General features: G+C 38.4%; 1 protein-coding gene across 7 annotated transcripts in view; it reads left to right on the forward strand.

Annotated features, from left to right (window-relative positions):
- The window catches only part of OSBPL10 (oxysterol binding protein like 10), a 191,255-nt gene that overhangs the window by 146,379 nt on the left and 20,225 nt on the right, over positions 1-24,651 (forward strand). For all 7 annotated transcript variants that reach the window (XR_013345319.1, XR_013345320.1, XR_013345322.1 and 4 more), the window contains exons 7-8: positions 7,085-7,231; positions 17,268-17,751. Coding sequence is in view for 2 of the 7 variants with exons in the window: in XM_077811234.1 (XP_077667360.1) it covers positions 7,085-7,231; positions 17,268-17,751 (631 nt within the window). In the remaining 5 variants the exon portion in view is untranslated. The remainder of the gene's footprint in view (positions 1-7,084; positions 7,232-17,267; positions 17,752-24,651) is intronic.

Here is a 24,651-nt window from a genome sequence, read left to right on the forward strand (position 1 = left end):
TAAAAAAAGAGTAAAATTTAGGTATCTGTACAAACGTAAATTAAGCTATCTAATTTGTTAAATAAACCTGTCCTTCAGGTTAACAAAAAGAAGCACCAAATTTAGTGTAAAGAGTATATTTGGTTGCAAATCAACATGTTTTAATGGTTACCAACCGATGAGAGTCAACCTTTCTTTAGGAAAATAACTAAAAAGTACAAATGCAAAAAGTGATTTAAATCAATCATTTAATTTAAGGTTTTCTGTTTACTGATTTAAATCATGATTAAAATCAGTGATTTAAATCACTTCTACTCTGATAGGAGAGTTGTACTCCCTGGAAGGTGTTAGTAATACTTACCGTAACTTGTGGCTGTAGTATGGATTTGAGGTGTGGGACACTGTCTTCATAGTCAGTTTTTTTTATTTTGAGAGGTAATTTTAGTTTGTGATTAGTCTTTCTGGATTTTTTTTCCTTCAGCACCCACTGACAAGCTAGTTTCTACATGAGACCATTTACTAAATTGATCCTTCTGAACAAGCTGCACCTGAGACTCAAATGATAGGTTAGCTCACTCAACTCACTGTCAATAAGGGTACAGTGTATTGATGGATATTATCTCATCATGCACATGCTGCAGTTGGTAACGAATATGATTAAATGATTGGAAGGTATAAATACGGACAAGAAAAGAAGCTGACAAGTCACTCACAGAGATGCATATGCAATTAGTGACAAACCCACTGAGCAGTAATGGTTCATTGTTAATCAATATGTCTAAAGGTGCTGTTAATATTACTTACTGTATAAAAAGGAATCTAATTCTGGCACTGACAGTGGTGACTGATGTATGGGACTAATTTCTCAGCTAATGTAAACTGGCATAGCTCTGGACTTCTATTCAAGAATCTGGCCTGTGAGTTTTAATCGCTATTACATATGTAAGTGATGAATGCTGCTGGCAAACCTCTATTTTGAACAGAATGAAATTCAGAATGAAAAATTAGAGATGTAAAAGACTATTTGTCTACACTGAATTTAAGGTTTACTGATTGAGGCTAGCTATGACCAGTTGACTCATCATTAAAAATGGCAGTCCTTGCCTACACTGAATGCTAAATTGTGTTTAACATTGTAATTAAACAAGATGTAATTTCCCACTTTGAGTAATTTAGTCCAGCCTTCTCCATGAGTGAGTGTTCACTACAGTATATATTCTAGTGCATTTCCCAATCTAGTTTTAAATGTGGAAGCCTCATCCCTTGGGAAATTAATTAAAATCCTAATATATTTTACTGTCAAGGAATCATGATCATTAACCTAAACTTTGCTTCTGTTAGTTTCATCCCATTGCTCCTGCTTATATTCCCTTGTGCCATACTAAATTTTCTTCATACTTACCATTTATACCTTTCAAATATTTGTTCTTCTTTTCTTTCCTCACTCACTACTAGGCTAAATCGTACATATTTAGCTCTTTTGTCTCATCTCATAAGTCAGTCCTTCAGCCCCCTTAATCATTTTATGTCCTCCTTGGAATTTTTCTCGTTTGTCTATATCTTTCCAGTAAAGAAGTACCTAGAAGAACTGAAGACAGTGGTTCAGGTATAGCAATGACAGTTGTCTCCTTACTTTAATATGAAGCCTCAGCATATATAGCCTTAAATGTGCATTGCCCTTATTTTGTCACCATATTGTACTGCCAAAAAAAAAAGTGAAGCCCCCTGTCATGGTTCATCGTACAATTACCCAATTTATTCTAAAGACATTTGCCTACACAGTTTGGGAGTCCATATTTGAAAACTTGGTCTTGAAACTGATTACTTCAAAAGAACTAACCACCTATAAAATTCAGTTATGAGACTGTCATCAGAATTTGAAAAATCCAAATTTGTTGAGAGATTTTTTTTAATGGAATGGAGGATTAATGAGGTTTTTCCTCATATAGAAAATCTGTCATTGGCTATATGGATTTTATTTACGACCTATGGAAGTGCACTCTTCCTGATTATTATTATTTTTTTTTGTAGACAGTCTACTTATTTGAAGGAATTTTTACTTACTGATTTCATCTCTTAGAAAGGGAATTGATGTTTCTTGACAAAGTCCATTAGTTAAAACATCAATTCCCTGTCTTAACAGATGACCTCTCTAAATGAAACAATCCCCTTTTTAATTAAATTGACTGTTTTTAAAATGATTCTCCTTCAGAAGAGTGCATTTTCATAAATCTCCTACAATTGAACCTAAAAGATATTAATATTGAGGGAGGCCTAAAAAGTATTTGGTTACTTTGAAATTAAATATTTAAGCTTTAAACCTCAATTAGGACTGCTAGAAATAACCAGGTATTTTTCACGTATCATCTTCTAGAAATTTTTTGGGAAGCTAAGTTCTGTTTACTATCTCATCCCCACTATTGTAAGCTTTGGTTTGCCTTTTTTGAGTTAGGTTAGACCAGGGGTTGTCAAACTTCATTGCACTGAGATCCCTTTCTGACAACAAAAATTACTACACGACCCCATGAAGGGGGACCGAAGCCTGAGATCTCCTGAGCCCCGCTGCCCTGGGTGGTGGGGCCCAAGCCCCACCACCTTGGGTAGGGAGGGACAAAGCTAAAGTCCAAGGGCTTCAGCCCCAGGTTGGGGGGGCCTGTAACCAGGGCTGAAGCCCTTGGGCCTTGGTCCCGGACCACACCAAGTCCAATGCCAGGCTTGGTGACCCCATCATTCACATACTGTACTGTAATTATTTAGAGGAAGTGCCATAATCTTCTGTGCTCAGCTGAATGGTTAATTCTTAGTTTTATACTCCATTGTGTGTGTTTGTTGGAAGATAAAGAATAAAAACCTGATTGGATATTAGTTAACATTTTATTGATGCAACATACTTTTGTTTTGTGGCTGTATGCGCACATGCCCTAGAATCTGGTTATACGGTGACAGCTTCACCAAGTACTCTTTGGGAGAAATTTTGTTTGTGCATTGATTGAAAAAGTCTTTTGTATGTTCAAGGCACTTAATAGGCAATTCACCTACACTTAGGAAACAGTATTTAAAGGATATGACTTATTGCACCAAAGAGGACTGCAGTTCACTTTCTGTAATGAAAATGGCAGCTGGCTGGCTGGGTTTTTAACCTTCATTGGCAAAGAATGAAAAGGAGTAGAAAACTAAAATATTTCCATGGCTGCATTACTGTTCACTGTAGATTAAAGGCTAATATTGACACACTTTATTTTTAGAGCAGTTTACAAAGTTAGGGGCTCTTCATTTTTACTGAAAACCGTAGTCTTTCTCCGCATATGTGGTGTGAGTAGGGGCAGGGGTGCTGGAAGAGGAGATGCTGCAGCACCCCCTGGTGTGAAGTGGTTTCCATCATATACAGGGTTTATAGTTTTGTTCAATGGCTTTCGGCACTCCCGCTATAAAAATTGTTCTAACGCCACTGAGGAGGGGTTAATAGTCTAAAAAAGAATTAGGGAAATGTTAGGGTTTTTTTTAAATATTAAGCATAATATACTAGTTTCACATGACATTGACAATTGTATTGATTATGGATTGTATTGATTATGGAAATCCTCTGTGATTTCTGCAGCGGCAGGTGCACCTGGCCCGGAGGCTGCCCGAGCAGCTCAAGCAGCCCCTGGGCCAGCTGCACCGGCCGCTGCTGGGGCAGTCTCGGGCCACTGTGTTCCCCTCCCCCAGCAGCAGCAGGAGTTTGGGTGGAGGGTTGGGGCGCGGGAAGGGTTGAGGGCTCTGGGTGGCGCTTACCTCGGTGGGTGGGCGGAGACATCCCTCAGCTCCTAGGTGGAGGCATGGCCAGGCAGCTCTGCACACTGCCTCTGCCTGTAGACATGGCCCCCCCCCCACATCTCCCATTGGCATGGTTAGCTGGTGCTCTTGGTGGAGACAGCACGCAGAGCTGCCTGGCCTCGTCTTTGTCTAGGAGCTAAGGGAGGAGGATGTCGTTGCTTCCAGGGAGGCACGGAGCCAGGTAGGGAGCCTGCTGGCCCTGCCAACCCCTTCTCCCCTCACCAGCGGGGGTCCTGGGCCACTTGCCGCCACTGCCCCCCCTCCAACACCCATGGTGGTCCCAGGCCTCCCCCCCCCCGCCCAGCACCCACAGAACCCCCAGGCTCTTCTCCCTCTCCTCCCGATTTAGTCAGGAGTATATATAGTACAAGTCATAGACGAGTCACAGGCCGTGAATTTTTGTTTACTGTCCCTGACCTGTCCATTACTTTTTACTAAAAATACCCATGACTAAAACATAGCCTTAATTATGGACTGTACCTTCAAAGTTGCCCTTAAAAGTGTAGAATCCCAGGTTCAAAAATCTACTCATTCAGCTTAATGATATGCAAGGAAAGAATTCTTGTTCATTTAAAAAAAATACCCTAAATGAGTAGGCAAATATAATATTACAGTGTTGTACCATTGCACTAAATTGGAACAGAAACAGTAGCCAGTTGGTATTTGGTTAGTAACATTTTTGAATTTATGAAGAATAAAAATCTGAAAACTGTGTACCTAGAGGAATATATCATTTTCAAAAGAAAAATAAAATTCTCAGTGTATTCTGTCAGTAATTTAATCTCTTGTCCAGTGTGTCAGTAATTTTTCATTAACTGTTAAGGGTCACATGGCTGTCAGTATTCTATTAGCTGAAAGCTTAGTTACAGCTTTTTGGTGTCACTTGAAGCTTGTTATCTACTAGTCTGTCAAATGAAAGATAAGTATATTTCTCCTGCGAGGCTGTTGTCTGCCCATGTGTGCTTGGGGAAACTTTAAAAAATAGAAGCAGAAAGCTGCCCCCTGGGATATCCTTCAGGAAACAGCAGCAACATCTTTCCAGTGGGAGTTATTTGCAGTTAAGCCCACAGATCTCAATGTCATGTGACTAGAAATGCAGGCAGCAGATTGACATCAGCACACTCTTTTAAACTCCGTTGAAATTAAAAAAAAAAGGGGGGGGGTTGGGAAGGGGAGGGGGAGGTTCTGTTGCCTGTTCTTAGTACTACTGATTCCAGCTCTAGCTTGTGCGCCATTAACCAAGCTAGCAGCAAGAGCAGTGGTACTGATAACGGTAGCACAGTACTCTTGATGAGGTCAAGCTGGATGAAAGGCAAGCCTGCTGTAGAAACGTCTACTGTAAGTTCTGAAGGTCCCTCCAGATGAAATTCAGTTATGTACATAACAGCATAGGGCTGCAGCATTCTGCATCTACTATATGCTTATGGAATTAGATCACGTATAGTAAGTGTTGTCAGATTATGTGCTAACATACTGAAACTGAACTTGTCAATCATGCATTAGTTGATTAGTGGTGGGTGGGTGGGTGGGTTATCCTGCTATACATTTTTCTGAGTGGAGAAAAGTGGTTGTTTTGCCCTTTCAAAAGCTTCCACAGTTGTTAAGGTTACAGCTCACCAGGTTTGGCATTATATAATGTTTTCTAGATGGAGTAGTTACGAAGAACCTTTTTAATTGCTCTGTGTTCTAGTGGTGTTTCACCAGACGAAATTAACATAACTAATTTGAGTTCAGAGATTTTCTAGTAATGGTTTATATTGGAGGACAGCTGTTGAAACATGCATTCGATTATAAAAAAAAAAAAAAAGAAAAAAGCCTGATCCAAATCATGGAAACATCTATACAGAATAGTGACTAGCCTGTAGAATATTGGTAAATAAGTCTTGCTTTGTGTATGTTAATATTGTAAGCCACATGAGCATTTTTTGGCTCTAACATGATTATAGATGGTCTTCCGAGCAAATTGTTTTAAAACCCAATTCTGTGTACAATAAAAGAACAAGCAGAATGTCAGTTTTTTGTCTTTTGCTTGGAATGTTTAGACTTTGCTGTAAAAATCATCACAGCCTGTCTTTTGTAATTCTTTAAAATTATTTATTGATTTGTGTAATAGAGCAACTGTTGCTGCCGCAGTGATATTCTTTCTTTACAAAATTAAATCTATATAAGACACAGCTACACACCAGAGTTAGCAGTAAAGAACCATTGGTGCTGCCTCAAGAAATGTGAACAACTGTCTTGTAAATTTTTCAGCAATGTAAACAAACAAACAAAAAAAGAACTTGTAAAAGCAAACCCAAATAATTCATGTCCTGGCCCTGAAGCTTGTTAGACTCTGCCTCTGATGAACCACCAAGGGGAGTGAATTCCATATTAAAAGAATTGAGTTAAATAATTACCACCCAGATGTAGTTAATTAATATATTGCAATTTAAGAGGCAAGAAAGTGTTATGTTTTGTTGCAGAATTTACTATACTCCTCCTCCTCCCCACCCCACCCCCCGCCATACGCACACACACACTCTCTGTATACTTTGGAGGGAAGTGGCATACTTTTTCTGTTTTTTTAATCCTTAATTGATATCTGGAAAATGGGCAGATGTACTATTGCTCCTCTGTCTTGAACACAAACAAGCTAAATGTTGAACACCATGCCACGAATTCATAGCACTGCAATGAGCAGAAAAATTCACATTAATGTATGTACGTCTGATTAGACTCCAATTTACCTCCATTACAGAAAGTTCTTGACTATAAGGGTGAAATTAGCACTGAAAAGCATTTTATTCAAAATTTACTTGATCCATGATTTCCAGAGTTGAGCAATTGGGATGAATGAGGGGAAGAATCATGTGAAGGTAGTCCTTAATATTATGATTTCTTAAGATATTTATTTACATGAGTGGTTTAGTAAATTGAAACTCTCTTGAGGATACTGATTCTCAACCGTGCTTGTTACTTAATAGATAAAGAAAAGAACAAGCTTCTGGAGGGGAAGGCATTTTGCTTTTGTATACCTGTATCAGAACTTCTCACAATGTGCCCCTGTTGCTGACTGGAACTACTGCAGTACAAATATTATATAATAATTTTATAAATTAATACTTGCTAATAATCACCATTGTTGCCACTGAAACATCAAAGTTGTGGTACAGCCTTAAGTGGATTTTTGTAAGGGGACCCTCTGGGTGCTCTGTGCTATCCCCATTTTTAAGCATGCATAAGTACATGACATATGTTGCTACTTGTTTATCCAGTTGGTGATGCTTGGTGATTGTTTTCATTTTAGCATTCAGCTCCTGAGTTGATCCTGGTTGAAGATGAGATGACAGATACCGAAGATAATGAAGAGGAGGATTTAGGAGTCATGGAAGATCAGCGTAGCATAATTCTTCATCTCATCTCACAGCTCAAACTTGGCATGGATCTAACCAGGGTAGGCACATTACATCCATATATATTTTTTTTAAGTTGCGCATTCTTTCTTACTAAATCAGTTTTTCCTCCCAGACTATTTTGTTTCAGATCCCAACCTATTCTGCAAACTCTTAACCAATAGTTTTAATAGATTTGCTTCTTTTCAAAAGCGTGGTCCCATCCCGGGGCAGTATGGAGGGTGATCAGCTTTCTTAAGCAGGCTTTTCATGTCAAATGACAGCCGCAGGAGCTGCAGACATGAAGGAGAGGAAAAGGTTTGTTTGTTTGTAGGCAGTGGTGGAGGAGCTTTACAGATTTGTATTTGTCTTAGAAAATTAGACTCTACTGTGGGCTTCAAAACAAGACCTCACATTCCATTTGGGACAGTGACAGTTTAATCCAAACAAATCTGGAATTGTGGTATAATGTTTCCACAGGGCAGCTCACAGTTTCATTTGACCAAATCTTTTAGTCCCATTATAGTCATCAGGAGCAGAATAGAGGCCATGATAAAATTTCTGTCTTGCTCTTTAAGGCCCTCATTTTGTAAACACTTACACACATGTCCTTAACTATGTTCATAGATGCTGGAACTAGTGGTGCTGGGGGTGCAGGAGCACCCCCTGGTTTGAAGTGGTTTCCATCATACACAGGGTTTACAATGGCTGTCAGTCCACCCACTATAAAAAATTGTTCCAGCACCTATGACTGTGGTGTGAGTAGACTCATTGGACTTGGTATGATTGCTCATGTGAGTAAAGTTTCTCACATGCATAAATGTTTGCAAGGCCAGGGTCTTTATCACCTTTTCTTACCATTCATTCAGGGCAAAATCTTACATTCTTTGTACATTCAAAACACCCATGAAAGCAGTGGGTTTATTGGCTGTGCAAGAAATGCAGGATTAGGCCCATAGTCAGTTTCATTTCACCTGCTTCTAAAAAGACAATGTGAACACTGGGAGTTAAAGGCTTTCAATTTATGGAACAAGGAAGATGGGTTTAGTTAGTACTTTGGTATCCGATACCTTTGGATCACATGAAAACGTCAGGCAATTTAGTATAACAAAATTATGGCTGGTCAGGACAAAACTACTCTTCTTGTTAGTCATATTACAAAAGATTACATTTGTGTATTCCTTTGTTCTGAAACCATTCAAATAAATGATATATATATTACTTTACATTTTATATATATATATATATATATATATAAAAAAAAATAAAGGAATCTTGTTGTAGAGGTGTCACTTGAGAGATTTTCTGTAAGCCCCTGCAGAGTTGGAAAATTTGTAGATAGTTTGAAAATGAGAGCTTCCTTCTGTTAATAATTTTGTATTCCACTCTCTAGTGATTTTATCTCTTGTGGATGCATAGGCATTGAGAGGATTTTTTTTTTCTTAATGGCATGGAGTGCGCTTACAGAAAGCTTTTTTGTTGTTGTTGCTGTTATCGTCAAAGAAGTGAAATAAGTAAAATGAATTTATTCTGACTTGTTTCCTCCACAAATAAAAGCAGTATGGGAAGATCAGAGAGTTGTGTCTGTATGGTAGAGTAATTATGAAAGAGAGCTCTTCTCAGGGGCATGTGGATATACAAAAAAGCTTTGCTTTGCTTTCCTTTTGATCTTAGAAACCGAATGTTATTAATTCACTTTATATTATTTTTCTCTGAAATAAAGGATTTGCCCAGTGTGGTCCATCTTCTCCTCATATACTTGCATATATACCTTCTTCTCCTAAAATGGTTGAAATAATAAGACAAAATAATATGAAAATGGCAACTTCAAGGTTAAACAGTCCTTTAATCCATTGCAAAAATAATATCAGATACCCATACTGCCGGTAATGTTTGTTTGTGGGTGCAACCAAAGTTTCACCACTTCATTTCTGTATTACTTCTATTCTCATTTCTTAGAGGTGAGAGAAACACCCAGGCCTGCATACTATTTGTATTTTTGTTTGTTTGTTAGTTTTTGCATTCTTCAGCCTCTTAGGGCTCTTCAACTTTAGTGGTCTGGTAGAAATACTGTAACATTTCTATCCTGAATTCAGAATGTTACACTAGATCTAGAAGCTTCATAGACCTTCACCCTTAACACCTTGTATTTCGCAAACCATTTTCTAGTTTTGGTAACCTATGTGACTTTTATCACCCCACAAAAACACCTGAGGGGCAGTAAAACTATTTCAGTCTAATATATCAAACTATCTTTGAGCTGCTTCGAGATGGTGATGGGGGATTTCTTTTTAAATTTCCAGTCCCTTCGCTGTCTGTGTGCTGCCACACACAACCCCCAAATACAAAATAGTATGAATGAGAGGAACATTAAATTGAGTCTATAGCAAGTGAAACATTACTATCTTGTTTTCTGATCAATCACTTCTCATCCAATGTGAGAATTAAAAAACGTTTTTCCCCCCAAGGATGATAATTTGTTAGGCTGTGAGTGTGGGTTGTTTGTTTTTTGTAACAATGTAAATATTCCTAAGTGTGCAAAAATAAATAAATAAAGATCATAAGAATCTATACTCTGACCCTGATCTCCGATCACATTGACAGAGCATTACAGAGGACTATGTGAACTTTGGAGCACATGGATGAATGGCATCTGACCCTAATATTGGTAAATTGTGTGTGTATATAGATGTTTATGCTGAATGAAGAATAAGAAACTTGTTTAGCCACGTCAAGTTCATTTTTAGTGTGAATGATGCATGAATGCAAATAGTAAGAGTATCAGTAAGACCACTGTATTACCATGGCCTAAAAACCTTTTCTAACCATTTGGGAATTTTTAAAAAAGTACTGACTGGTTGGTTGGTTTTATTTATTTTTAAAAATTGTCTAGATTGCTGACTAATACAGGGAGGCAACCTTTAGCCTATATAGAAACAAAGCCTAGTTTATTTGGTGACTGTACTTATTTCATTTTTAACCGTTCCTCTAAAAATCAGATCCCAGATAACTTTGATACTGGTCAGCTTTTGGGTCTGCAGGAGCTAGCTGTGACAGAGAGGATGTTAAAATCAAAAGATGTTTGAAATTACTTCAGTTTAGTTTTAAGTGTTTTTGAATTTCTCAGTGCCTACTCCACCAGGGCTTTTTCTTCAGTTGCTTTCATAAAGTAGAAATTGTTGTACGATACATATGTGGCCAAAGAGTGCTCTTCTGAGCACTTAGTGGCAATTGCTCCTGAAAGACTTTATCATAAAATTCATGAGCCATATAAAAGAAAACAGCATCTTTTCCCTTTCCTAAGGACTGGTTTCTTATGTTGGCATATTAGCATTGGCTACATACAAACTGACTCAAGTTTCCTAAGGAGAGAATAGCAGCACTTTAATGTTGCAGAGGTGCTCGCTGCTGGAAGGAAATGTGCGGCCACATTTCATATTGAAGGATTATATTGCACTTGCTATTTTGACTTGACATCACTGATTTCATCAGGTTTTGCTAGAGCAGGGTCCTGCACTCACGTGGACTTCCACCGCAATCAGAGGCGCCGCGTGTGGGTCCATGGCTCTGCATTAGTAGATCACAGCGTAGCACTGAGGCTTTAGCTGGATCAAGGTTTTTAGGCTGCACTTTAACGTGCTTTTTAAAGTAGATTTATTGTGCAAATAATTTTTGAAATTTGTTCATTCTTTGGCTTTTAATGAAATTACTATTAGCCTAATACTTTTTCAGCAGCCATTTCTGTCCTGTAATTTGGATAGCTGTGTTATTGGTCACACGCATTCCATCAGACAGATCAATTGGGACAACTTTGGATACTATTCCTGAGGTGCCTGGTATCCTCCCCTCTCTTCCCAGTTTTTTTGCTATCCTAGAAGTAAATGGCTGACAACATATACAGCAACAAAGTCATGCCATAACCCAGAAGAGAAGAAATAAATCCATTCATCAGAAATGGACATGGTAGTTTATTTTCCCATGTTACAAAACTTTTTGCTTATTTTTCAAATGACATCTGGCTTGAAAGCTTAACACTGGGATGCAAATGTACCCTATTTTTACTCCCACAATGATGTCTTTGAATAGTAGAATGCTTCTCTGTCCCTCTTAAAACAGTGAATTGTCAGGGAGTGGCTCTGTCAGATACTCCCTTCCCCCTTCAATAGAATGGCAGCCCAACTCTCTTGCCTCACAGCAAAGTGGATAAGTATAAATCATGTTAATTTAAAAAAACTCCCATTTTTATTTAAAGCAAATGGTTTAATATTAATTAAATACAGGCTTTTAAAAAATCTATTTAAAATTAAATGTGAAATTATGGCAATTTATGTTAAGGCCTAAATGTATTATAATCTGTAAAAATCATTTAAATGAAAAAAATATTAATCTGTACATGTTTGCTTTGAAGTTTTAAAGAAAGTCAAACCACTGAACTAGGAGATGTCACTGGCTAAGCAGCTGGAACCAGAGTATGCTGAAGTGTTAAACCAGCTTTTGACAGCAATAGCTTTTCCTGTAGGCACAGAGAATGCCTTCTTGTCCGGCTGTACCGAAAGGAGGACAGGAGACACCTGATATGGTTTTAATCAGGCTGCAACTTTATTATTAGATGTCTGGGACTACCCAGCAGATAAAAGTGTACTGTGCAGGTAACCCCATGATCATTTCAATAACTACCTTGGGGTTTATGCCAGCCTCCCCTTTTTCCATCTTGGTCCCCAGCCAACCCATGTGGTTACGGGGGTTAAGGTGGGCTATAAAGGAAGGGGGGGTTGGCTCCTGCCATGCCAGTTACAGGAGCCCTGAACACCCTCTCACCTGCCCCTGTTCTGCTCCTTTAACTAACATCTCCTTTTTAAGTCCTTCACTAACATCTCCTTTTTAAGTCCTTCACTAACATCTCCTTTTTAAGTCCTTCCATTTATCTGGTCACTGTATCCCTTCTCTGGGGAGTTCCTGCACTGGACAGCTGCCCTACACTTACTGAATGAGTTGCGAACATCATAGCCTAACTCCCTTCCCTACTCACTATAGCAAAGTCCTCCCTGAACCAGCTGTGGGGAAGGTGAACACCCCCTCCACACACACACACACACTCCACCTAGGCCAATCTAGTGGTGAGGGAAAAATTCCTTTCCAGCCCCCTGAGGACGGAGCGGGTAGCACGATGCCCACTGCAGGAGCTGACCAAACCTGGTATTTTGCCACTTCCAGGGGAAGTGGGGATGGGGACTGCTCCGCCTGGTCTGGGGAAAAGGGGCTTCTCCTGCCAGGCTTGCTCCTTTTCAACTCCCCAGCCCTTCCTGTCTCTGGGGATGAGTCAGCGTTGCCATGCTTACCCGCTCCCTTTTCCAGTGGTTTCTGAGCCCCTCTCTTACCCCCACATCCGTAAAGCACTATTCTCCTTCTCCTGGCAAGCTGGACAATGCCCCCCAGGCTTAAGGTGCAGTGCGCTCATTCATTTCAGTTTATTCAATGACTTCAACTCAATGACTAGTTCATCATAAGTTAAGAAACCAATCGGCAGTAGAAAAAGCAGGAATGTTTATTTTCATCTTCCAGTCTGTGAATGAAAACCAAGTGTGAGAGGATGGGATCTACTAGTTCCAAAATCTTGAAGGAGATCCTAACCAGAAATAATCGGTTCAATTCATTAATGGCAGATAATACTGCCTTTGTTTAATAAATCAGTTTTAAATGCAAAAATGTTTTGTAAATCTTTTGATAAACCTTTTTCTTTATGTATCCAGCATATTTAAGGTAGTTTTATTTAACTAATAAAAAGCTGTCTTTTCTCCATTTGTAACTGAATTTGAATTTCTATTTAAATAGAGCATGGCACAAATAAATAAGAGATGCATTGATTACCATTCTAACATAATAAGTGTCTAAAGAAAGAATCTAAATAATTGAAGTTAAGCTATGTAATTGCTTAAATAAATATATGTAGTATTCTTCTACTGAGGGAAAAAAAGCACCAAATTTACAGTAAATGCTATTTTTTAGTTGTAAATCAATGTTTTTATTGTTAACAACCAATGAAAATCAACCTTTATTTAGGAAAATAACTAAAAAGTACAAATGCAAAATAAGATTAGAATTGATTATTTAAATTAATGTTTTCAGTGTTATAGCCATGTTGGTCTCAATATATTTAAGATACAAGGTGGATGAGGTAGTGCATTTTATTGGACCGACTTCTGTAGGTGAGAGAGACATGCTTCTGAGCATGGGTGGCAGGTAAAGCTAGCCCCCCTGCCTGCCTCTTCCAGCCAATGCCCCACTCCCATTCAGCCCTCAGGCCCTGCCCCTGCTCACTCTCCCCCCTCCAAGATTGGGGCCATAGCAGGAGGAGATTTTTCAGGGGGTCCCAAATCTCACACTGCCCCTTTGCCCCCGGCAGCATGAGATATGGGGAGGCTTAGCCTCCCCTAGCCTCCATTACATGCTGCCTATGCTTTTGAACTTACACGGAGCTCTTCTTCAGGGTCTGGGAAGATCTAGCCCAGACCTGAAGAAGAGTTCTGCGTGAGCTCAAAAGCTTGTCTCTCACCAACAGAAGTTGGTCCAATAAAAGATATTACCTTATCCACCTTATCTACTTAAATTAAGGTTTTCTGCTTGCTGACTTTAAATGGTTTTGATTTAAATCAGTACACTCTGCCCCCACAGCAAACAATGACAAAGGAAATAAATACTTCTGGTCCTAAGAAGTTGCACACTTACTTTCTCCAACTGGCACTTGGATCTAGTGGAGGTTTGAAACAAATCTTTTAAAGGATTATGGTCACGGCTACCCTGAAATGGCATTAAGTGTAGATGGGTTCATAAAATCCTGTAGAGGCAGATTGTAATCCTATTCTGAGTCCGTCCACTCTCCCCCATCCTCAAGGAGGAAAGCAGAACACCTATTAGACTGCTTTTTTCTAATTGTGAAACCCCAAGGGGTAGCAAGAACTGCCATTCCTCTAGGGCTTTGACTAGTGGATTATTTAGTACAGACGATTTATGCTACCTGAGCATGCAATCCACAAAGGTACTCATTCTATTTAAATTTATTTGCAATTTTTTGTTTGTCAGGGTCCCCCAAAGTGAAAAAAGAAGAGACAGCCTTACCCTTTTGTGCAAATACAAAAATGTCTGGAGTGCAATGGATGGCTCCAGTTACAAGTGTAAATCTTCTCATTCCTAATTCTGTACAAATTTCTGGGCCGTGCATTGTGTTAAGCTGTGGAATTGTCTCCCAGGAAAGGGGAGAAAACTGTCGCTTTAGTTAGCGCATGGATAACTACTATATATGGAGAATGTTCCTGCACTGGCAGGGAGATACAGTAGTTTTTTCACAACTCCTATATGTTTCTGTGGAAAAACTGTATAAACTGGCTAATTTCTGAGAATGAGGGTCAACTCCAAAAATTGATCAGAATCTTTTGGACTGTTTATATTAGTGCATGGTGGTGTTAAATACAAAAGTATACAGTATATAGTTTCAGTGTTCAAGAGAACATTGTACAGATATTTTTTAGAACTCTTGAAAGTTACATAGATTTAAAACCCAATGAAATCACTCAGTGAAAGCTCAAAAACTTGAATCATTTTCCACTGCAGAGATTTCATTTTTGAAACTATTTAGTTATTTTGTTGTTAACTGTGGAGCCTTTTTTGTTATATGGGAATTGAAATCTTTTCTTGTAAACTGCTGGGTGTTTTTTAAGTTATAAGTTTGAGTTAGAATTCTATCTCTCAAATTTTTTAATCAGCAGTTGAAATTATAGTGAAAGCATTGAGTATTTTTAATGCCTATTTAAGCAGTTATGCTGGCAGCTGGCTCCAGAGGATAAATCCAGCAGTAGAGAACATGGAAATGAACCCCAAGATGTTGACAAGCAAGCTCGGGGGATGAAATCTTTTCAGCTTTAAAATGTAATCACAAAATCAGCAACATCTTAAATGTGTTCCTTCATTTCCCCCCTACTCTCCAACCCCTGATTTGTGCAAATAAATGTTGTTCTTGTCAGATGCGGCCACTTGAGCAAAAGGGAAGAATTGGTTTACCAAAAGGATGGCTTTGCAGTCCTCCTCTCCTCCTTGAAGTCGACATAATGAATACATTGTTGAACTATCGCTAACTTTCTGTGGATGATAGAACATGAAACCCATTTTTTTTAAAGGCTATCAACCTCCTTTTGATGCACACACTTTTTGAGATGTACAGCTAAAGATTTTTTTTAATATAGTAAATCTAAGTCACTGAAGCAGGTAGCAACTGTGATGAATTGCTATTTGAATTATACCAGACAATAAATATTTGGGCTGAAAGTGAATGTTTTAAAATGTTAATTATTTTTCATCTGTGAAAGCAGTTTTGATATGATTTGTGATGATCTTCTCCCACTACTCTTCAAAGCTGGAATCAAACTTAAAAAGCAACAAAATATCCACCGCTATTTGTTTTAGTTATTGAATTCTTTTGTATAAGTAAGCCAATACAATGTAAGGTGTGGGTTATGCAGCTTCAGCAGGGCTGCATGCAGAGATCCAAACACATGCAACAGATTGCAGGATTGGGGCTTAAGTCCAGTAGGAGATGCATTGCTGATAGAGAGTCCCCAAGAGTGTACAGACCCAGAAGAAAAATGTACCATCAGTTCTGCATGATATATTTAAAACAGCCAAAAATGATGAAGGGATCCATAAAAGATACAGTACAGCCCACAATATTAATACATTAGCAGAGCCCTTTAAATCAGTGTAGCTGTCTCCCTTCTTCTTGGATATGAACAGTAACTTTGCAACAATACCAGTCCCTGTCTGCCTGAACAGCAGCTGTTCTGATTCACTTATGAAACACTGATCAATGGTAGAGTAGCATATGGCAGTATGGGTTTGGGTCATTGAGAGAATCCATTCAAAGAAATATTTGTGGGTTAATTGTAATTTTATAATTTGAATGGAAATAAATACGTGATAGCTTCCATTATCTTTACTCACTAAAAAGGCTTAAACTGTGCATTAGTCTGATTTTATAACAGTGAGGGGAGCGGCAAGGTTCCTTACATTCAAAATGGGGATGGTATCACTCTGTCCTTGCCTGATTCTTGGAGCAGGGCAGAAGGATGAACTGAAAAGGGGTATGATGGAGAAAGGAGGAAACTCAAAGGAGAGGAAAGTTGAAATTCATTTGCCAGAATGAGTTTAGAAAGGAGGCCACAAGTGTATTTACTTGGGAGTATTCCCAGGGATCATCAATACTCATTCTACCGCAGCCTGGCTCCTGATTTGCCTGTGGCTCCAAACATATTCCCTGTCAGTGATGGTAGATAGTGGAAAAGTGTCTTTCTAAGTGACAAGGACAGATCTGGCACTTCCAGTTCACTTTAAGTCATGTAGATAATACATTGTATGTCTCCCCTGTGAGCTGTAACTCCTCACTAGTTTCGCTCCTGTGGTCCTGTGTAGAGGAGGAAGACATTATTCTGTGTTCCACAGACCTCTGCTGCCCTTCAGTGTATCGGAATAGTTTTCAGTAAAACTATTATTGACAAAACAAAATTACTCTTTCAGCCAATGTTAATTAGATGATTTTGTGCTCTCACTAACCATTTGGAAACGGGGGCACATTTATTTATATAAGCATCCTCTGAAATGTTCAGTAGGCTGCGAGTCTGCGAAGGTTTTTTTATTTTTATTTTTTTTTGAGGTTTAATAATAATTCAGCTCAAGTTTGTGTGGTGTTAGAATTAAATTAACTTGTACCAGACTGTTTTCACATTCTCAAACAATGAAGGCTTCTAAGAACAGTGGGTTGTTTATTAGCTGACCAGAGAGAAAGGGGAAATAGTGGATCCATGTCACTGGATCTGCCATTGAGAACTGTAATGACATAGGAAGCAGCTTGTACAGTTATCAAGACTGCTAATTTTTCCTTGATTCATTATTTATACTGTATTCCAAGAGAAATTGCTCTCTGGCGGGGGGGGGGGGGAAACAGCTATCATGAAGCTTGGCTAAGCTAAAATTGCAGTTGTCGTAACTGTTTACTATCACTGTAGTATAATCATGGGGAATCATACCTGCCTTTGTCTGCTTTGAATACAGGTGGTGCTTCCAACATTTATTTTGGAGAAAAGATCTCTGCTGGAGATGTATGCAAATTTCATGGCGCATCCAGACCTGTTTTTGTCAATTGCAGCTGGAGCCACTCCTGAGGAAAGAATTATTTGCTTTGTGGAGTATTATCTAACAGCCTTTCATGAAGGCCGAAAGGGAGCAGTTGCCAAGAAACCCTATAATCCAATAATTGGTGAATCATTTCATTGCTCATGGGATGTGCCTAAAGACAAAGTGAAATCATTCAGAACTAACAGTGCCTCTGTAGTTTCTAAGGACCAAACCAAGGAATTTGGCCAGGACCAATCAGAGTGCTACAAGCTGAGGTTTGTAGCTGAACAAGTATCCCATCACCCACCAGTATCATGCTTTTACTGTGAATGCAAGGAGAAGAGAATGTGTGTGAACACCCATGTATGGACCAAAAGCAAGTTCATGGGAATGTCAATAGGTGTTTCTATGGTAGGTGAAGGTAAGAAATATGCTTTGCTTTATTTTTGGGAGGGTGTTAGTGTCAACATCCCACAGAAAATCATAGATGAAGGTGTTTTTTTTTTTTTTTTTTTTTTTTTTAACTCCAGTAAGGTTAAAAAAACAACAACCCTGCATCTTAATCTTGCTATTTGATGCTTTCATTAATTTTAGATTTAAAATAATGGAACTTGTGTTTGAGAATATTGTCCAGTTTTTATTTAGTTTTAGTATACATATATCTTGTATAATATATGTACCTTTATTTTTATAAGACTTATTAAAATCTACAGTTTAGAAATTGTCACATTGTACTTGCTAAAATATAATGACAGCTTTACTTAAGTACCTTACAGTAACAATTGTATCAGCTAAACAAATAATCGTCTTTAGAGTTAGTATCTAATTCAGTATCGGAAACTACTGTAAACTATTTTCAGAAGAATATAGAATAATTATATATTTTCAGTTAAGCCTTTTCATCTGCTTTTACCTGGGTTCTGTTAGATGAAGAAATACATTTTAAATAAGTCTTACTCGGCTATAGTACCTTTTCAGTCTTTCTGGCAAGTCATACAGATGAGGCCACCATCACATTGTATTGTTGATTTGCAATAGAACCAACATATTTGCCTGTTCAGTGATAAATCCATTGATCAAAATGATTAATAAATATAGAAAACATTATCAAATTATAAGTCATTTATGTATGCTCTGGATTGACAAGTACCACTTGGATCATTATCATCATTAATGTGGAATCTGCGTAACTGAAGGTTTTTAAGGACAGGTTAGACAAAGGACAGGTTAGCCAGGGATCGTCTAATCAATACTTAGTCCTGCCTTAGTGCAGGGGGCTGGACTAGATGATCTATCGAGATCCCTTCCAGTCCTAAATGTCTATGATTCTATGAATTATTTAAACAAAAAATATGTATTGCAGCATCTTGGTGAATCCTCTTGCTACTCAGGATTATTCTGTTTGTACAGCGCTTAGCATAATGGGGTCCTGGATCACAACTAGAGCTCCTGGGTACTACAGTACTACAAATAAATGTTGTCTACATGTATTTTCTAGTGTTTTGTCCCAGATAAATTTAAAATTTTGGTCCTAGTTAACCGCCAAGTAGAGGGATAAGGAGAACTAATAACAAATAATTGTTTTTTGTCATCACTGCATTAGGTAAGTATTGCTGAGATATTAAGAAATGTACTAACAAGGTAGATGCAGGTAGTGATGGACTTTGGTAAGTGATTGTCCAAAGAAATTATTAACTAGTGACTTCACAGCTACAATAGGAGTAGCAAAGTATCAGTGAAATAAAGAACAAAATCAAATAATAGAAAAGTGGTACAATAACCTCTTTCTTAATGTTATTACTTTTCAGTTGTTTAGTTATTGCAAAACGGAACAGTCTTGAAACAAATGTTAATGCTTTTAAGACTCTTGGAGTCTAAATCCTACAATAATACTTCTATTTCACGTTTTTTTTTCTGTTTCATGCAATGTGATACTATTAGGTTGACCAGATAGTAAGTGTGAAAATTCGAGACAGGGGCTGGGGGTAATAGGTGCCTATGGAAGAAAAAGCTCCAAAAATCGGGACTGTCCCCATAAAATCGGGACATGTGGTCACCCTAGATACTACATCAGACACATTGCTTTTTACATTGCAACATATAAGGTAATGGGAGTCAGGTTTCCAATAGCTCGGTAATGGGGTGAAGTAGGGCGGGGGTGTGTGAGTTACTAGAACCAATGGATCTTCAGTGACTTTATTTCTTCATTTTTTCCTTTTGTTATAAATTATTTTTCATAGTGGAAGGGGAGTGTTCAATGAAACTTCAGGCTTGTCTATATGGGGATGCTCAGGAAAATTAATCTGAATTAATTAAAGGTATGACGGTGAAGTGGCTTAGTTAAACTGCATTAAACCCCTGTGTGGAGAGACACTCATTCAGAATTAAAATGGCCTTGAAGTGAATTAAGCTAAACCGAATTAAGGCCATTTTAATTTGCAGGGGTTTAATGCACAGGGGTTTAATACAGTTTAACTAACTGCTTTAAATTCACACCTCTGAGTTAATTTGGATTAACTTTTCTGAGTGTCAGTGTAGGCACACCCTTCATTTCTGAGTTAAATACTAATGAAAACACCTGTGATAAATCATACAGTAGGTCAGAAGATTTAACCTACTTGCTGTCAGCGCACAGGGTGCTCTCAGGATTTGGGGTGGCTGGCAGGGGGACTGTTGAAATCTCCCAGAAGTTCCAGACTTACAACATTAGGAGGCCACCTGATGTGCTGAGATACTACTGAGCCCACCTGTTATGCTAATTTGGGCACCCTTTTTACCTGTCTTGCTGAGTCAGGCTATTAAGCCTGCAGAACAAAACAGACAAGGAGATCAGTTCTGGGAAGGCTCATCTTAAGGGTCTTGTCACAGCACTCAGGTGTCCACCTCCCTTGGAGTGCAGACCCAAAGATATATTATGAAATTCGCCTCCTCCCTCAATGTGGAGGAAGGTATGCACAACTTCTTGCCCCCGCATCCCCAGTTAGAAATTACAGAAACTGGGTTTAATAATAAACCAAACAAATTTTATTAACTATAAAAGGCAGATTTTAAGTGTAAAAGGGGTAACAAACAGAACAAATCAGATTACTAAGCAAATGAAATAAAAAACGCAAACTAATCTAGTTTCACAAAGGAAATTGGTTACAAATAGTATTTCTCACCCTAGATATTTTTTCAGGCAGGTTGCAAAGTTTCTGTGGTTCAGAGTTCCAGTTATATTCCTTTTTTCAGACTGGACCCCTGTCTCAGTCTGGACTCCCCCCCGCCTTCCCTTCAGGGGGCTTTTGCAGTCTTTCTTCTTGGCAGACAGGCCATGGAGAGGAGGAGTCCTGCTTGCCTTCCTCCCTATGCTTAAATAGGATTTACATAAGATGGGAATCCCTTGTTTCCCAAACTTGACCCCCCTTCCCTTCCAGTGGAAAGTTACAAGAAGTCCCAGGTAATGTTTAGTATCAGTTGACAAGACCACCTGACTCTGTAGGATTACAGCATCCATGAGTCCCTTTCTGCAGTCCATTATACCCGCTGATGGGCCATGAGCTCTGTCTGGCTTTTCCATTATTGTACCTGAAGTGTTAGCAGTGGGCTTCACCCAAAGTAAAATAGCTGAAATACGGATACATAGTCAATATTCCTAACTTCAGATACAGAAATGATACAGGCATACAAATTGGATAATTACATTCAGTAAATCATAACCTTTCCAATGATATCTCACATAACTGAGCTATACTTTATGCAAGATGGGTTATGTCATATTCATATCATAAGCATATTTTCATAAAGAATATGGACTGAAACATCACATGTGCATTAACAGATATTTTAAAAAGTTATGGCGTGTGTGTGTGTTGTCCTTGAACTTCTGCTTGACTATTAGGAGTTTTAGATTCTGCAGTATGTTATTGGAAAGGTAATTTCCCCTGTATTTTCAATAAGGTCTCAAATTTGACCTATGTCTGTATTTTGAATAGTTTTAAGTTAATACACAGGTTTCTCCACAGGTACTGAATGTACTAAATTTAGAGAAGGTTTTTTTCAGTGTATGAGAAGCATCTATTTCAGATAGTGCACTGGACAGTTGAAATAATTTTGCTGTACTTCAAGATTCAGACAGTTGTACAGTAGATAGCAAACATAATCTTGCTGTATTTAACAGAACAATTGTATTTCATCCCGTAACTATGTTATGACCTGTGCGTTGAAGAACACATAAAACCAGGATGTATTTAACAACCTTGTTTCTGAGCACATAGTGACTATTTTTCTTGGTGACTGCCGAGAGATTTGTTGCACTGCTGTTGCCTATTTGCATAGTGTATAATGAATTCTTGGAACTAGATTGTGTCAGGAATACATTGATAATATTCCCGTGGTTATTGTGAAACCTCTTCCTTGCAGTTCATCACAATAATAATGTTGTGGGGGGCAAGGGTGTTTCATTACTTTTTTTAAAAACAAGAATAAGTCTGTATGTTGAAGAAGAATAATATGGAAATATAGAAGCTGCTTTATGAATTTAAATGATTGTGAGGTTTAATGACATAAGATCCCTTCATACAAATGCTGTAGATCAGTATTTTGACTCTACAACATCCAGTCTGGAGATGACAAAGGCCATCCAGTGTTGTGGTGGTGTTTTTTTTGGTCTTGTTTCTTTGTTCCATGTAAATATCAACCAGATGAGTCGAACACATGGAGTGATAGAAATCAGCATGCAAGAGGTGATGTTGTTGGAAATCCATGTGCACAGTTGCTTTCTGTCCTATCCCATCGTCTCTGAATATGGTTTACAAGTGAAATGAGGTGTCTCAGCTTTCACCTAGAAAGTGCTTTACCTGATGAAACCATTGTACACTGTAGCCAGTTTAGCAGTTTCCTTACCTAAAAGGTCATTCTGAATGAGAGTAGCAGGGGTGCATTGCAAATAAAAATTGATGTTTCCACAATGCCACGCTCTGGTGGTTAATAACTGATGTTTTAATGGAAATTAAAAAGAGGATGTGTTGAAATAGAATGGCATTGGGATTTAAATTTACAAGGATAGGGGGAGCAAAAGTAACCATTTCTTACATTATACAGTTTTATATGTTGCAAAGAGCCACCAAAACAGACATTGCGGTGGGCAGAAAATCTTTGCATGGTTTAGTGAAAAGGCAATGTTTAATACATGTCTAGCATAGAACCATTGAGGTTCCTTTCTTACTGTGATGTATTGTTTTGTTGCAAGACAGCAAAATTCATGAAGATGCAGAATTCATAGCCCTGTGAATTAGGCTTAACAGTTAATTTTACAAAGAATATCGAGTTGAAACTTTTGTTGTGGGTTGTAGGTTTCTTTGTTTTACGTTATCAGATGGCTGCTAACTTTTAAAAAAACGGTGTGTATATTTTTAGGTGATAACTTTAAAAATTGGAAAGGAAGCTTGAAAACTTGGGAAGGATTTGGTACGAGGGATGTTACACCTTTTTCTGAGGGAATGCGGCTAATAGCAGTGAATGAATAATCTGTTGTGGGTTTTGCAGCTCATGGAATGCATACTTCCATGGGAGCAAATTACTCTTAATTTAGCAGGATGGTGGGGCTTTTATAGTTAAATGTTTCAGACAGCTGGAGTTAGCTTAAAAATTAGTAGTAGTTTAGCAGTAGTAGTAGTAATTTTGTATTTACAATATATTTTATCCAAGGATTTCAGAGCTCTTTCCTTTTTCCATCTAGCCCAATATCCTGTTTTTTGACAGCGGTCATGGCCAGTCCTTCAAAGGGAAGGAACAGAACAGGGCAATTTTTGAGTGATCCATTCCCTGTCATCCAGTCCCGGCTTCTGGCAGTCAGAATCTTAGGGATGCCCGGACAAGGGGTTGCGTCTCTGACCATTTTGGCTAATTGCCATTGATGGACCTATCCTCCATTAACTTATCTAATTCTCTCTTGAACCCAGTTATACTTCTGCCCTTCACAACATCTCATGGCAATGAGTTCCACAGGTTGACTGTGTGTTGTGTTTGTTTTAAATTTGTTGTCTGTTAACTTCATCAGGTGACCCATATTTCTTGTGTTATGTAAAGTGGTAAATAACACCACCTTATTCACTTTCTCCACACCATTCATGATCTTATAGACCTCTCTCAGATCTCCTCTTAGTTGTCTCTTTTCTAAATTGAACAATCCCACTCTTGTTAATCTCTCCTCATATGGAAGCTGTTCCATACCCTAATCATTTTTGTTGGCCTTCTCTGTGCTTTTTCCAATTCTGGTATATTTTAGGTAGAGCTCCTCAAGGATTGTCAAACAAACAATGTAGCACAAATGATTTAAACACTCATGAGACCATCGGAGTGAGATTCTGGTGTGCCACTATTTCATGATTTCACTGTGTGAATCATTGAAGCTGTTGATGTACTGCAGTCATCTATGCCTTAATCAGAACAAACATTTAGTCCCCGTCGAACAGATGTGATGAATAACACAGATGAAGTGAGAGGAGCCTGTTACATTAGGAAACTGCTCTAGGCCATCAATGACCCCGAATGATTTGTTGTTCATATTGATCCCTGAACAAACAGAGGAAAGCATTAAATTGCACATGTCTCTTCTGCAGTTAATTATTGCACTATTGACCTAACATCTCATTTGTGTATTTCATCAATACATATTGTAGGAAAATCAGTTCACAAAGTACATACAGCATCAGGAGGGGATTTGCAGGAGAGGGACTCAAGGGCTGGAAGAGACCTCAAGAGGTCATGTAGTCCATCCCCCCCAACCCCATACTGAGGATCAAGCATACCTAGACTATCGCTGACAGGTGTTTTTCTAACCTGTTTTTAAAAAAAATCTACCTTGCTACTGATTTTGGTGATGACTTCTTGTCCTTTGGTAGATGTGGAGAATAATTGATCACTGTCCTCTTTATAACAGCCTTTAATGTATTTTGTGTGCTTTTTAAACCTTTCCTCATAGGTCAAGTTTCCTAAACCTTTTATCATTTTTGTAGCTCTCCTCTGGACTCTTTCCACTTTGTCCACATCCACCCAAAACTGGACATTACTCTAACAGAGGCCTCACCAGTGCCAAGTAGAATGGGACAATTGTCTCTTGTGTCTTACATACAATACTCCCGTTAATACATCCCAAATTGATATTAGCCTTGTTTTGCACTGCATCACGTTGTTGGCTCATACTCAATTTGGGATCCAGTATATTCCCAAGATCCTTTTCAGCAGTACTGCCACCTAGCTAGTTGTTACCCATTTTGTATTTGTGCATTGAATGTTTACTTCCTAAGTGAAGTACTTTGCATTTGATTGAATTTCATCT

Source organism: Eretmochelys imbricata, chromosome 2 (assembly GCF_965152235.1).
Source record: "Eretmochelys imbricata isolate rEreImb1 chromosome 2, rEreImb1.hap1, whole genome shotgun sequence".
NCBI classification, from domain to species: Eukaryota; Metazoa; Chordata; order Testudines; family Cheloniidae; genus Eretmochelys; species Eretmochelys imbricata.